Source organism: Camellia sinensis, chromosome 9, assembly GCF_055761805.1.
Source record: "Camellia sinensis isolate YWXY chromosome 9, ASM5576180v1, whole genome shotgun sequence".
Taxonomy (NCBI): domain Eukaryota; kingdom Viridiplantae; phylum Streptophyta; class Magnoliopsida; order Ericales; family Theaceae; genus Camellia; species Camellia sinensis.
Window position 1 is genome coordinate 7,045,293 of NC_138969.1, and position 15,560 is coordinate 7,060,852.

At 38.1% G+C, this 15,560-nt stretch overlaps 2 protein-coding genes across 3 annotated transcripts; both read left to right on the forward strand.

Moving 5' to 3' along the window:
* The first annotated feature begins 828 nt into the window (after nt 1–828).
* On the forward strand, nt 829–7,583 carry MCM6 (minichromosome maintenance (MCM2/3/5) family protein). 2 transcript variants are annotated; one of them, XM_028235355.2, is made up of 18 exons: nt 829–1,159; nt 1,299–1,451; nt 1,581–1,706; nt 1,887–2,049; nt 2,179–2,372; nt 2,471–2,666; nt 2,775–2,852; nt 3,359–3,588; nt 3,681–3,795; nt 4,538–4,612; nt 4,734–4,874; nt 4,972–5,175; nt 5,266–5,427; nt 5,515–5,570; nt 5,670–5,815; nt 5,921–6,046; nt 6,832–6,962; nt 7,065–7,583. In XM_028235355.2, exons 1-18 carry the CDS (start codon nt 1,080–1,082, stop codon nt 7,206–7,208), a joined length of 2,520 nt encoding a protein of 839 aa, XP_028091156.2. In that variant the 5' UTR covers nt 829–1,079; the 3' UTR covers nt 7,209–7,583. The 2 variants fall into 2 exon arrangements, with proteins under 2 accessions (XP_028091156.2, XP_028091155.2); XM_028235354.2 differs by having other exon boundaries at nt 920–1,159; nt 5,906–6,046.
* Nucleotides 7,584–10,165: 2,582 nt separating this feature from the next.
* On the forward strand, nt 10,166–11,791 carry LOC114305372 (uncharacterized). The gene has a single exon (XM_028250453.2). It carries the CDS (start codon nt 10,166–10,168, stop codon nt 11,789–11,791), a length of 1,626 nt encoding a protein of 541 aa, XP_028106254.2.
* Nucleotides 11,792–15,560: the final 3,769 nt, after the last annotated feature.

Genomic DNA, 15,560 nt, shown 5'->3' on the forward strand with positions numbered 1-15,560 from the left:
ATTATAAGGATTAAATTAAATTTTAATTTTAACTAAAACTCATGGATGAAAAGTATAAAAAACCCAATATCTAAGGCACTATTTGACATAACTACCTATCTATTTTTTTGTATATCTTTTCGTAAAAAATCAAAATATATATTTATTCAAGTTGTCGTTTGGCAATAGACTTTTTTAGTCGATTTTTTTGGCTTTTTAACTATTTAGCCTCTGTTTGGGAAGTGGGTTGGCTTTTTGGCTTTTTTGACTATATGAGCCTGGGCTCAAAAGCTTGGTTTGGAAAAGGCTTTTGGCATTTTGACTTTTTTGATTTTTTTGTGAGAGAAGAGTGTAATGATTATGGGGTTGGATGGGATGTTTTGTCTGTTGTGGCTCATGAGCCTATTCTGTCTTTTATGGCTTATTGAGCAAAAAAAGCCCAATGAGCCCTTGCCAAACCAACCCTTACTATTTTTGTAACATTTTAGTTTTTTGGTTAAAATATGAGATGAAAAAAATTTTAGTATGTTTGAAATGAGTTTTTAATTTTTTTCTGAAATGATGAATAAAAATAAAGAGAAAATAAAATCTTTAACTTTTTAGTATAGGTTGTTGACTTTTTAGGTTTTTAGTGATTTTTTGGTTTGAAAAATTTGCTTGGTTTGACTTTTTTGATTTTTTTGACTTTTGTGAAGAAAAAAATAAAATAATTATGATTTAGATGTGACATTTTGTCTTATTAACTTATTTACTTTATTTTATCTTTTGTGTTTTTTGGGCTAAAAAATTGATTGCCAGCAAAGCAGGCCGAACAACCCTTAAATATCAAAAGGACTTGCTTTGACCATAGGCCCAAAAAGTGTTGGGTCACTTTCTGGGCTGAATTTGACAGCCACCAAGCGCACGTTAGATCGAAGGCCCATGATTTTGGCGGGAAATTGTTGCGATGTCCCTGCTTTATTTCCCGCCACGCCAACAGTCGCCGCAACGCATCACAGCAGAGAGAGAGAGAGAGAATTTGGATTTGGAGAAGTGGGTTTGTCTCAGATCTTACAAAGACCTTTTACTTGTGAAGAAGATTTTCAGAGAGAACTGAAAAAATGGACTCCTATGGAGGTGGGTACTTCGTTGACGAGAAAGCAGTTCAAGTCGAGAACATTTTCTTAGAATTCCTCAAAAGGTTCATTTCTTCATTCAATTCATCTATATTTCATTTTTCAATGTTTGAATCTGATTGATTTGATATCTAATTTTGTTGGTTTCGGTGTAAAAATTTTGCTAAAAATCTGGGTTTGTGTTGGGTTCGTCTGCTTCTTCAGCTTTAAGTTGGATCAGAATTCTCGAGAACCATTCTACGAATCAGAGATCGAAGCCATGAGACCCAGCGAATCCAACACAATGTTCATTGATTTCTCTCATGTCATGCGATTCAACGATGTTCTTCAAAAGGCTATCTCTGATGAATATCTCAGGTACTTCATTCAATTCTCTCACTTCACTATCGTGTGTGTGTGTGTATATATATATATATAGATAGATAGATTGATGTATTTGTGTGATGTAAAATCCCTCAATTTTTCTGGGTTGGGTTCAATTTTTAGGTTTGAGCCGTACCTGAAGAACGCCTGCAAGAGATTTGTGATGGAACAAAAACCCACATTCATCACCGATGATAACCCTAACAAGGACATCAATGTTGCATTCTTTAACCTCCCTTTGTTAAAGAGGTATTATATTACCCAAATTCAAACACACACAAATGCAAATGTGGCAAGAATTTGGAGCAATTGTTGTTTACATTGTGTTCTATTATTGCCCCCAATTTCCCCGCAAAAAAGTCAAATTTTCACGTTGTGTTGTTTTGCCCCCAATTCCCTACTAAACTGAAAAAACTGAATTTTGGGCAGATTGAGGGATTTGAATACTGCTGATGTTGGGAAACTGGTAGCGGTGAGTGGCGTGGTCACTCGCACTAGTGAGGTTCGACCGGAGCTTCTCCAGGGGACTTTCAAGTGCCTTGAATGCGGAAATGTCATCAAGAATGTTGAACAGCAATTCAAGTACACTGAGGTTACTAGTCTTCCTCACACAATCATATACATTTCACTGCTTTTTGGGGTGTTATTATTGTTGCATTGTATCAATTTCATGGCTTTCTTTAAAGAATTGTTCTTGGTGTGTTATCATAATTTGTTGCAGCCCATTATCTGCGTGAACGCAACGTGCAACAACAAGATGAGATGGGCATTGCTTAGGCAAGATAGCAAATTTGCAGATTGGCAGAGGGTTAGAGTTCAGGAAGCTTCCAAAGAAATTCCGGCAGGCTCGCTTCCCAGATCATTGGACATCATTCTTCGCCATGACATTGTCGAACAGGCCAGGGCTGGTGACACGTAAGGCGTTCCCTATTCGTGTTTTGAGTAATGTTGAATTGACATTTATTTTCTACGATGCAGCTTTGTCGATATTTATGTTGGTCTTTCTGTTACAGGGTCATATTTACAGGTTCTGTGGTTGTGATACCCGACATAACGGCATTGGCCTCACCAGGAGAGAGGTCTGAATGCCGTCGCGAAGCTTCTCAGCGCAACAATAGTGGTGCTGGGAATGAAGGTGTCAGGGGTCTTCGAGCATTGGGAGTGAGAGACCTCTCATATCGCCTTGCCTTTATTGCCAATTCAGTTCAGGTTGATTACTAATTAGCTTGTTGTTTAGCAACCTTATTGGCTTACATTTATTTTTTTACAATCTGTCTGTTATGTTCTCAAGTTGTTTTATTTATGTGCTCTTTTTAGATCGCTGATGGCAGAGGGGACACTGATATCAGAAATAGAAAGAAGGATGCTGATGAAGACGATAACCAACAGTTCACGGTTGGTTATTTCACTCAATATCTGTATATTATTTTTCAGAACTTATGTGCCATCTGAAATTGTGACTAATTATGAAAATGTGGTTTCCCACAGTATGATGCCCGTCTTTAAAATGTTTTGAACTGTCACGCAGTTAAAGATGGTGATAAAATTAAGGGTTTTTATTTCTGTAAGCTAGAGTACTCATTTTACAAGACCAATTACTGTGTAAGAACATATAGACTATTCTCATGTACAGAGCTCGTAATCAATTAATTGTTTGGAGCTCACATTTTTCACACGGTTTAGTGGAAAAGCTAAAACTGCTCTTTTAGATTGATTGAGAGTCTTCCCAGGTCTTCTAACAGACTGTAGCTGGTGTTGCAATCACATACTGGCTTTGTGATCATCTCCATATACATTTGCAATTTTAGCTTCATTGTGCCATATTAGCTGTTTCCATGCAGTTATCTGTACACCTGACAGTTCTCCGATTTTTATTTTGCTTGATTTGGTTCCTTTTGCAGGCAGAAGAGCTTGATGAAGTCCAACGAATGCGGAATACTCCTGACTTCTTCAATAAGCTCGTTGACAGCATTGCACCGACTGTTTTTGGTCACCAAGATATCAAGCGAGCCATCCTGCTCATGCTTTTGGGTGGTGTTCACAAGATCACTCATGAAGGTATCAACCTGAGAGGGGATATCAATGTCTGCATTGTTGGGGATCCCAGTTGTGCAAAGTCTCAGTTCCTCAAGTATACCTACTTTTCATTGTTACTCCCTTTTAAATTCTTGATAATTTTTTGTTCTTATTGTAAACTTACTATTTGTTCTCTGTGCTTTATAGGTATACTTCAAATCTAGTTCCAAGATCTGTCTACACATCCGGAAAGTCTTCCTCTGCCGCTGGGTTGACTGCAACAGTGGCAAAAGAACCAGAAACTGGGGAGTTTTGTATCGAGGTAGCATTTATGTTGCTCTTTAATCATTTTGTTTTGTTGATCTTTGAATTTTGTGTAGCATTACCATTTGGGTACATGCATTGCATGAACTAGGTCACTTTTTTTTTTTTTAAAGGAAAACATCCAGAGAACAATGCAACCACACAACAGAATCTACATCTACAGTATGAGGGACAACCCTAGGGTCTTGAAAATTCTTCAATTTAGCAAGTCAGGTGAACTAGAGGGTGTCCATGGCAAAACATTTTTCTGCTATAATGTCAGTAGCATCAAAACCACCTGAGCCTGCATCATGGATTATTTTATTTTTCACCAAATCTGTGATGCTTACGTTTAGTGCTTGGCCTTGTTGCTTTACTTTCATTAAAACCAAGGACAATCAATTGTAATCCGAATTTCCTGAAGGTTGCCCCTTTTATGTTCTGATTATAAATCCATTCCCCCAACCAGAATTCTATGCAACTGTAGTTAGATTTTTCAGGATAAGGTGCAAAACTCCAATTGGCTTGAATTTCTCGGTTAACTAGAAAATGAAAGAATCTTTAACAGAAGTGAAACTGAAAGTAGTAGAAAGAAAATATAATTTGGTCTAGTCTCAGTAGGATTGATATCAAGAGCAAATGATCTTTAAAACATTATGGTAAAGAAAGATGTTACTGAAAAAACATGAACACCACAAACTTCTTGGGTCTAGTAGTACATGATTCAGGATTTCTGATGAATGGTGTTCTAATATTCTCAGGCTGGTGCACTGATGCTCGCGGACAATGGCATCTGTTGCATTGATGAATTTGACAAGATGGACATCAGAGACCAGGTCATTTTCATTCAATGTTTTATTTTCTTTTACATTTTATTCTATTTTCCCCTCCCCGTCCCATTTTTTGGGCATGTCCATTTGGCAACTACTGACCCCTGATATTCAAATGAACTTGAAGGTTGCAATTCATGAAGCGATGGAACAACAGACAATAAGCATAACCAAAGCAGGAATACAAGCAACATTGAATGCTCGAACATCAATTTTAGCTGCAGCCAATCCCACGGGGGGGCGATATGATAAATCAAAACCACTAAAGGTATGCATATTTATTTAGTATGAACTCCATTTACATGATGCGAATCATAGTTTTTGTGGGTCCTTTTTCTATATTGACCGCTGATTTCTTTCTGCAGTATAATGTGGCTTTGCCACCTGCTATCCTTTCGAGGTTTGATCTGGTTTATGTTATGATCGATGATCCAGACGATCAAACCGATTACCATATCGCTCACCACATTGTAAGAGTTCATCAAAAGCATGAAGAAGCACTTTCTCCTCCATTCACAACTGCTCAATTGAAGCGTTACATTGCATATGCAAAAACTTTGAAACCAAAGGTTTGTTGTCTATTTTCCTATAAATGGGATGCTATTTTTTTACTTCAAAAGTTTATTGTGCTCCTTTTGACTAAGTTTAAACTCATGCAGCTAAGCCCAGAAGCCAAAAAAATATTGGTAGATTCTTATGTTGCTCTCCGTAGAGGTGATACAACTCCTGGGAGTAGAGTTGCTTATCGCATGACAGTTAGGCAGCTAGAGGCATTGATCAGGCTTTCAGAGGCCATTGCTCGAAGTTATATGGACGTTCAGGTGCTTTAAATACCAAAACTCACGAGCTTGCATGTTGACATTGTTATGCATACCCACAACCAACTAGAATATGTATTTTGTGTATAGGTCTTTCCTCGCCATGTACGTGTTGCTGTGAGACTGCTGAAAACATCAATAATAAGGCAAGAAAATGATGAACCATGTCAAACATTAGCCTCTCTTTCTCGCCTCCCCAAATGATTATCATGGTTATATGAACTTTCTTTTGTTTTGCCATGCAGTGTGGAGTCCAGTGAGATTGACCTTTCTGAGTTTCAAGAAGAGAATCGTGATGATGGTGATGGTGGTGATGATGGAAATGATGGGCCGGGTCAAGATGAAGCTCATCCAAGTAGTGCTGCACCTGAGCCAGCTTCCAGGAATGCAGGTGGGACTATATTACTTAAGTAGTTTACTTCTCATGCTTTTCTTGTTTGGGATTTCCTCAATAGTAGGTGAATGAATTTGCTTTAATCAGGCTCTGATCATGCAGAAAGTGGAGCAGAGCCTGCAAATCGACAAGGAAAGAAGCTTGTGATAAGCGATGAATATTTTCAGAGGGTTACTCAAGCCCTTGTAATGCGACTTAGACAGCATGAAGAAACTGTAACGAGAGAAGGTAAATCACTTGCACCCTTGTAGTATTCATGCTTTTGTATATAAAGGCATGAATAAATTGTTGAGATGTAAAGAAAAGCCTCGTATTTTTTTCTCTTCTCGAAATGGAGTCTGTTACTAAAGCATGTATTTGCTGACTGTATAGTTTAGTGTGTGCTCTCAAGCCTTGGGACTAGGATTTTAGACCTAGACTATGATTTTAAAGCAAAGAAGAATGGATATGGACAAGAATACAACACAAGATAGATATGTTCACATAGTATATTTTTAAAGTCAGGACAAACAAGGCGAGGATAATAAGGCAACAAATAAATAATATTTTTATGTATATATAATAATAATAATAAAAAACATTTGCTTCATTTTTTACCTTACATCTATATCTGCTCATACCAAAATAGTGACTAATCATTTTCCACTTTCTGTATGTTGGAAAAGAAATGCGAATAAACTTTTTTTTTTGGCTTTATAGAGTTGCTAAAATTAATAGTCTAAAAGATGAGGGATCAACTGGTATGATTCGACATTATTGTGATTAATCATTGGCTCCCAAGTGGGGTTTTTCGTTTTTCTTTTTTAACCTTGCGATGAGCATCTGTTGGTGTGCAACATGCGTTCGTCACGGAAATGGCACCTTCTTAGAAGCGCCATGCTTCTTAGTTTTGAAGCCTTGATTCATGTCAAGCCAATGACCTTAATCTAATAGAAGTATAATGTGTTGTTTTAATTTAATCAGCAAAATTCTTAGTCTTGAATGTCTTGATGAGGCTTCTTTTATGCTTGCAGGCACTGAGCTGGCTGGAATGAGACAGAGGGATTTGATACAATGGTTTGTTAGTCAACAGAATGAGAAAAATAACTACAGCTCCATGGAGGAAGCAGCAGCAGAAGTTTCAAAAATCAAAGCCATTATAGAGGTAAAAACCTTTTTTTATGCTACACTTTAGCTCGTATTTATTAAATATTTCTTCAACATATAAGCTTGAATTATTAAAACAACATATTATCTCAAAATGCAGAGTTTGATAAGAAGGGAAGGCCATTTGATAGTCCTGGATGACGGTAGGCAAGCAGCAGAAGACCGTGACAATGCTAGGCAGTCTTCTTCATCATCTAGAAATGACAGGATTTTAGCTGTGGCACCTAATTATGTCATCGATTGATTGGGAAAAATAAATGCTTCTAATAATCTGAATCTCAACACGCATCTAGGGCTTACATGGTCATGGTGAGTTCAACCTAACTAGAGCCAAACTTACAAATGATGTATGATTCAATTGCAAGATGTTTTCAAACTGAAAAATACAGGTGTGAGAAGCCAAATTTGGCTCCACTGTCACTGGCTTAAGGTGTAGAAGGGTGAAAATTGTATTTCAGCAGAGTTGGCTAGTTGTTGGTTTCCTATCTTTAGGGTTAATAGATTTGAACTTTATGTTTTGTGCTTAGTAAATCACATTGCAAGATATTGTTTGCCGTGTTTTATTGCTATTGTATTTCATTGTTATGCTGTTTTTAATCTAATACTTGTTTCCTTGGAACCATTATAAGTTGATTAGTTGCGTGCTTGAAAATTACTTGGAATACGAAGGAGATAAAAATTTATTTGAGAGTGAAGTTGAATTTGATTGTGCACTCTTTTGGTGAGCCTTACGGAGCTGTGTCAAAGGAATCATATTATTTAAATTCTACTGGTGCTCGGTTAATTAAAAGATGATTCGAGATTAGTTTAATAATGTAAATGAAACATATTTGAAAATATGGTCTCGTTTGGAAACAAGTTATTTTAATGACTTTTTGATTTTTTACGAAAAAATATGCAGAAAAGTAAAGAGTGTTGTGATAATTTATAGTGATTTTTAAAATTTTTTACACATTTTATGTGTTATAAGTAATGTACTAACATTTTGTACTTCAAACTTTAGGATACTTGTTAACAAACCCTTTTAAAAAAAATGATATTCATACAAAATTTAAATGAAAAATAATGATGGGCATTTTGATTTTTAATAAATCACACATTAATTTTTATAATTTTTTATATATAATTTTTTTTTTTGTGTATCATTATTATGATATTATACAGTAACAAATTAAACAAAACCCAACTTCAAGGCTGAGGGAGTTGGAGCGTGTGGCTAAGGTTAGTTTGGACCTATTAGTTTTAGAGGCCATTAATTGGTTTTCCAATTTATTATTAAGAAGATGAGTCCAAAGTCTATATTAAAACTGTCACAATCATTAGAGTCCTTCACTCAAACGCTAATCTTCGTCATGCTTAAAATTTCCAAAGAAGCTAACACTACAAATATATATATATATTATATAGATAAGATTTATTTTAACTATATTTATATATATATATATTATTAAAAAAAAATATTTTTTTCATGCTTGAATGATACATTATAAGAATTTATTTTTATTCTAAGAGAGTCATGTCAGTATGTATTTTCTTAATTATATAGAGTTCATAAAGTAAATGTAATATTTTGAGGGTCCTCTCTCTCTCGAGTGGAGGTTTTTCTCTTGCTTTGTGCAAGTTTCTTTTCCCACCATCGAAGGTTTGTGGTGGTGTTTGTGGAACCATGATAGATTCTCTCCTTCATCTTGCTTGTAATTTATCTCTCACTTCCGAGGAGGATGCGGTTGTTTGTATTGGTGAGGCTTCTACACGACTGATAACGGAACGCTCGGATCTGTGCCTTGTCGGGACGCTTCTCACTCGCAGGCTGTTTAATGTTGATGCTATGAAGAGTTGTTTGCTCTCTGTTTGGAAACCCACCAAAGGAATGCAGATGCGCGTTATTGGCGATAACTTGTTTGTCTTTTCGTTTGGCCATGTTGTGGATAAACGGCGAGTTTTATTGAACGAACCTTGGACATTTGATAAGCACCTCTTAATGTTGGGCGAGATGGACCCCAAAGTTCAACCGTCTGATATACGATTGGTATATGTGCAATTCTGGGTACATGTTTATAATCTTCCTCTGCTTCTTATGAACACGGAGGTTGGTACAATTGTTGGAAACACTATTGGTAAGTTTGTTGATATGGACTTTGAGGCTGGTGGTCTTGCATGGGGACGATCAATGCGCATTCGGGTATCTCTTGATGTTCGGAAACCTTTACGTCGAGGGATGAAGGTATCTTTGTTGTCTGCTGATCCTCTCTGGGTGGACTTCAAATATGAGCGCCTCCCAATCTTTTGTTACTTCTGTGGAATGTTAGGCCATAGTGAGCGTGACTGTGATGCCAAGATCTCTGCCGCTGTAGCCCCCATTGCAGTGCTACAGTATGGGTCTTGGCTGCGAATGGATAATTTCCGTTCTAAGGGGGTTCGTAGATCAGGCTTGATGGATGGGGGCGATGCGAATAGGCCTTCTTCTGGTGATCTGACGGGTGCGGTGGCTGACCGGAATCGTGATCGTAATCGGGATCGGCAAGGATTTGTCAGGGAACATATTTCGCCCATGATTACTGGCGTCAATCACGGAGCTGATTTAAATGGGGCCACAAATAAGGGATCTTCCATATCTTCACCGATACATCCTCCTTTTGAATTATCAAATAGGCGGGAGATTGAGGAGGTTGGGTGTAATAGGCTTGATCAACCTAGTGGTAAGGAGGGCCTTGGCGTGATCCAGCCCAATCTGGGAGAGTTGAATAAGGGGAGGGGGCCTGTGGCCCAACTAGATCCCAAGTCTCCTACTGCTAATTTGGAGGATGCTGTTAGCCCAACGGGTGTTCCACAGGTGGTTAAAAAGAAGTGGAAGCGGGCGGCCCGCCTTTACATGGGGTCAAATTCTACTGGACCATTTGACACTGGGCCGAAACGAGCTTTTGATGAGGAGGTGCTGCCGGGTGGGTCACCGAGTGATGAGACCAGTTCTACGGCTATTGGAAAACGTTTGTGTGTGCATGGGGGTGCTGTCTTCCACCAAACTCCCAACCTTTCAACAGTGGAGGCTGATGATCAGCCCCGCCGATCACAATGAATGTGCTATGTTGGAACTGCCGTGGGCTTGGGAACCCTCGGACAGTTTAGTCGCTTCAGTTTTTACTGAAGACGGAAGCTCCTGGGCTGGTTTTTCTTATGGAGACCAAGCTCGATTCGAAACGAATGGATGGGATTCGGAGAAAACTTGGACTGGTTGGTGGTTTTTATGTCAATCGGGTAGGATTAGCGGGCGGCCTCGCGTTGTTATGGCCTGCGAGAATCCAAGTTAATGTGCAAAGTTATTCGGTTGGCCATATCGATGCCTTTGTGGAAGCTGGATTAGGTGATCACACGTGGAGATTTACGAGGTTTTATGGAAATCCTGACACGTTGCTAAGGAAGGATTCCTGGGCTTTATTGCGACGGTTGGCAGGGTGCTTCCAGATGCCTTGGCTCTGTGCGGGTGATTTTAATGAAATTTTGTTCTGTCGAGAGAAACTTGGAGTGCTGGGTCGAAGTCAAATTCAATTGGACAATTTTCGACATGCTTTTGAAGATACTCACCTTGCTGATATGGGTTTTACTGGGCCATTATTCACTTGGTCAAATAATCGAGTTGGTGCGGCTTTGGTTCGAGAGAGGTTAGATCGTGGGTTAGCAAACGATGCTTGGCAAGGAATATTTCCCCATGCAAAGGTCTATCCTCTAGCTTGCACATCCTCAGATCATTTACCTCTCTGTATTGACCTCTGTGGGGATAAGGCTCAACGTGAGATTCGTCGGGATAAACATCGCATTTATCGTTTTGAGGCTATGTGGTTACGAAATGCAAACTGTGAGCAAGTGGTCACTGAAAATTGGGGGCCTTCTTCTACCACGGATGTTAAGGGCTTGGTTTCTAATATTTCCCGAGTGAGCTCTTCGTTGAGACAGTGGGACCAAAATGTATTTGGGTGTGTGAAGAAGCAGTTGACGGAAAAAACTAACCACCTCCACCGGTTGCTTACAAGGTGTGGTATTTCTTTGGCTGAAGCAGAAGAAGAGCGTACGTTGCGGTGTGAAATTGATGAGCTTTTAGAACGAGAATCTATTTTTTGGGGTCAGCGTGCTCGAGCCAATTGGTTAAAGGATGGCGACCATAATACTTCTTTATTTCATTCTAAGGCCACCCAAAGACATAAAAAGAAGAAGATTGACGGCATAGTCGATTCCCGTGGGATCTGGCAAGCGGAGCACAGTGTAATGGAGGATATTTTCGTGACTTATTTTAAAGAGCTATTTTCAGCAGGCGTAGGGTTGACAATGGACCCGGTGCTCCAGTTGCTCCAAAGGAGAATTTCAGATCGTAGTGCTGTTACTCTAAGTCGCCCTTTCTCTGCACTTGAAGTACACCATACGCTTCTCCAAATGCATCCAACGAAGGCTCCCGGGCCTGATGGTAAGCCTGCTTTATTCTTTCAAAAATTTTGGCACGTTGTGGGTCCTAGTGTCAGTAATGCTGTGCTTGGGGTTTTGAATGGGGTGGATGATATTTCACAGATTAATCATACATTTCTTGTGCTTATTCCTAAAGTTAAAAAGCCCCAGCATATGTCCGAATTTCGGCCAATCAGTTTGTGTAATGTTGTCTACAAGCTTGTTGCCAAAGTGTTGGCCAATCGCCTTAAAGAGGTTTTGCCATCAGTAATTTCTGACACTCAGAGTGCTTTTATACCAGGCCGATTGATCACAGATAATGCGCTATTGGCTTTCGAAGTTTTTCATTTCTTAAGAACAAGCGGGCCGAAAGAGATGGATTTCTCGCACTGAAACTAGACATGAGTAAAGCTTATGACCGAGTGGAATGGCCATTTATTCATCAAATGATGCTCCAATTGGGTTTTCCGCAGCATTTTGTGCAACTCCTCATGAATTGTGTGTCGACGGTATCATTTTCGGTTCTTCTTAATGGCAAGCCTTCAAGATTGTTTCGTCCAACACGGGGTCTCAGACAGGGGGATCCCCTTTCGCCATACTTGTTCACTATTTGTGCGGAAGGGATGTCGGCGCTTCTAACCCATGCTATGGTAAACAACCAGTTGTCGGGGATTTCTCTTCGTCGCGGTAGTCCACGATTATCGCATTTGTTTTTTGCTGATGATAGTCTTCTATTTGTGGCTGCCACTGAAGCTGAAGCCGGGGTGCTACGAGATGTCCTCCAACTATATGAGCAAGCCTCGGGGCAGAAAATTAATTTCCAAAAATCTGCTGTTTGCTTTAGCAAAAATACGGAATTGGTTACCCAGCAAGTGGTGACATCAATTCTTGGGGTGGGTTCCATGGCGACGTACGGGAAGTATTTGGGGTTACCGTATTGCGTGGGTCACTCAAAACGATCCGTTTTGGGTTTTGTCAAAGAGCAAGTATGGCATCGTTTGAATGGGTGGAAGGAGAAATCATTATCGATTGCGGGTCGCGAGGTCCTTATTAAGTCTGTTGCTCAAGCCATCCCCACTTATATAATGTCCTGTTTTCGATTACCCGTTGGTCTGTGCCATGAGATTGAATCAATGGTGTGCAATTATTGGTGGGGACAAAAGGAGGAAGCCCGTAAAATTCATTGGACTAACTGGAAGCATTTGTGCAAATCTAAATTGCGTGGAGGGATGGGTTTTCGCTGCCTTAATGAATTTAATACAGCTATGTTGACCAAACAATGTTGGCGACTTGTGCAACAGCCTCACTCGTTGATTGCAAGAGTGTTAAAAGCCAAGTATTTTCCTCACACTTCGTTTCTTGATGCGTTGCTTGGAAGCAACCCATCTTTCACCTGGAGGAGTATAGCGGGCGCTCGACATTTGCTTAATGCTGGGTTGCGATGGCGAGTGGGAAACGGTGAGAGCATTTCGATTAAGTCTGATAAATGGGTTCCCCGACCTCATACCTTTAAGGTCATTTTGCCACCTTCCACTCTCCCGGACAATGAAAAGGTTAGTGCGTTGATTGATTCCCAACGTGGTATCTGGAATTCTGAGCTTCTTAATCAACAATTTCTGGGTGTTGATGGTGAAGCTATTCGCTGCATCCCTCTCTGTCCAACATTACCCCCGGATAAATTAGTTTAGCATTTTACGCGAAGTGGTGAATTTTCAGTGCGATCGGCGTATCATTTGTGTGTGGATATGGGCTGCTCGGATGGCCTTGGTGTCACCTCCGATGATGGTCTGTCAAAGAAGCAGTTTTGGACTGCTCTATGGCAGCTGCAGATTCCGACTAAAATCAAGATATTTGGCTGGAAAATGTGTCTTGGGTTGTTACCGGTGCGAGCAAATTTGCGGAAACGACATATCGTGACTGTGGATTTATGTGAGTTGTGTGGTGATGAAGTGGAAACCGTGAGCCATTGCTTTCATAATTGCTGGTTTGCCTGGCAAGTGTGGATGGCCAGGTCGATTTCGGTGGTTCTCAAGGTTATGCCTGTTAATAATTGTTTTCAGTGGGTTTGCAATATTATGACAAAGTATGATATGAAGTTGATGGCTTTATTTTTTTCTATTTGTTGGGGTTTATGGAATCAACGGAACTCCATTCTTTTTGACCATAAGGTAAGATTAATAGATGATGTTGTGGCTTTTGCTGAGCAGTATGTCACAGAGTATGCTCAAGCTTACCAATGCAGCCAAATTCCAGTGCGTCGTCTGCGGGTTCGAAGGTCGGTTGCACCACTAGAAGGTGTGTTTAAATTGAATTTTGATGGCTCGATTCGGAAGACCCAAGCACTTGCTGGTATTGGGATTATTGTTCGGGACAGTAATGGGTTGGTTATTGCTGCTATGGTTGAGCAAATTCATTATCTGGAAGATGTGGATTGTGTGGAAGCTTTGGGTGCTGTAAAAGCGCTTCAATTTGGATATGACTTGGGGTTGGATAATATTCGGCTTGAAGGAGATTCTTTAAACGTGGTGTCTGCAATTCAAGGAAAGACAGAAAATTTATCGTGTTATGGTCATTTTGTAGATGTGGCTCAGGCACTCCTCTTGCAGTTCCATTCCTCATCCGTCTCGCATGTTTATAGAGATGGCAATTCTGTGGCTCATTGTTTAAGTAGGTTAGCTTTTGATTTTGAATCACCTCGCATTTGGATGGAGGAAGTTCCTCCCTCCTTAATGGCGTTGGTGGTTTCAGAGGCTCCCTCTTCTTTGTAATTGCTTTTCCTGTCTAAAAAAAAATTATATAGAGTTCTATACAAATTCAAATCAAATTTAAATTATATTAAACTTACCTATTTTATATGGACTCCATTTGACATATATTTGTTTTCTATATATTTTTCATGACAAATTGAAATAATTCACAAATCTAATACCAATTTTGCGTTTTACGTTTTGCTTCATAATTCTTTTAAGGATATTAGGGTTTTTTTTTAATGTTAAATTATTTTATTTTTATTTTTATTTCTTATTTTTCCGTACATTATTTTATGGAAAATGCATGAGACCCCCACCACCCACCACCCCACTGTTTTTTAATTGGTCCATAACTTTTTTTTTTTTTTTTTTTTTTTTTTTTACCTTACCACTTGGAGCCCCCCAAGTGGAGGTGGGGGTGCTGGGGTCGCCCCCACTGGGGGTCCCAGCATGATTATTATTTTATACTCAATACAAATTTTATATTATTTTATATTATGGATTAGTTGTTTAAATTTTATAGTGATTATATATATATATATATATATATATATATATATATAAAATTATACTTCTTTTTCTATATTATTTTATATAATCACAATTCATAGGAGAAAAAACATGTACAACAATGATATGTTCAAGTAACCTCTAAAATTTGGATATACAACTTGAGTTATTTGTTCAATTGTTAAACTGTAAGTTCTTATATGTTTTGGCATCATATTATAAATGGTTAATTATTTCACACACTGAGATGTATCTATCATTTACATGTTTTCATTATTTTTTTTTTTTTGGGTTTAGATATTGCCTTCGTTTGAGATGTGCGTTGGCTTTTTAATTTTTTAATTTTTTGACTATTTTAATCTGGGTTAAAAAGTTTCGTTTAGGATAATTTTTTGATTTTTTTGACTTTTGTGAGAGAAAAAATAAAATAGTTATAGTTTGGATATGATGTTTTGTTTTATTAGGCTAAAAATCTTATTTTATTTTTTTGTGACTATTTTAGCCCAAACATGACATGCCAAATAGAGTCATTATGTGATTCGTTTTTGGTTATTCGTTATTAATTTTTTTTTATATAGTTGATATTTTAATTTAATTAAGAGTGTTTATTTTACAATTTATAATTATATATATATATATATATATATATTATATAAAATCATTATATGATAATTTAACTGCAACATATTTATATTTAATTTTTTTAATAAATTTTATATAATTTCTATTTTTACATGTTTTTATTTTCCAAATAAATATATAAATTAAATAGTTAGAATTTCTTTTAATTTTATATTACTAATTCTTCTTCTAATTTAACTATTATTTTTAATATCAAAATAAATATTTATTTTACTATTTTATAATTTAATATATATCATACAAAATTATTATATGATAAT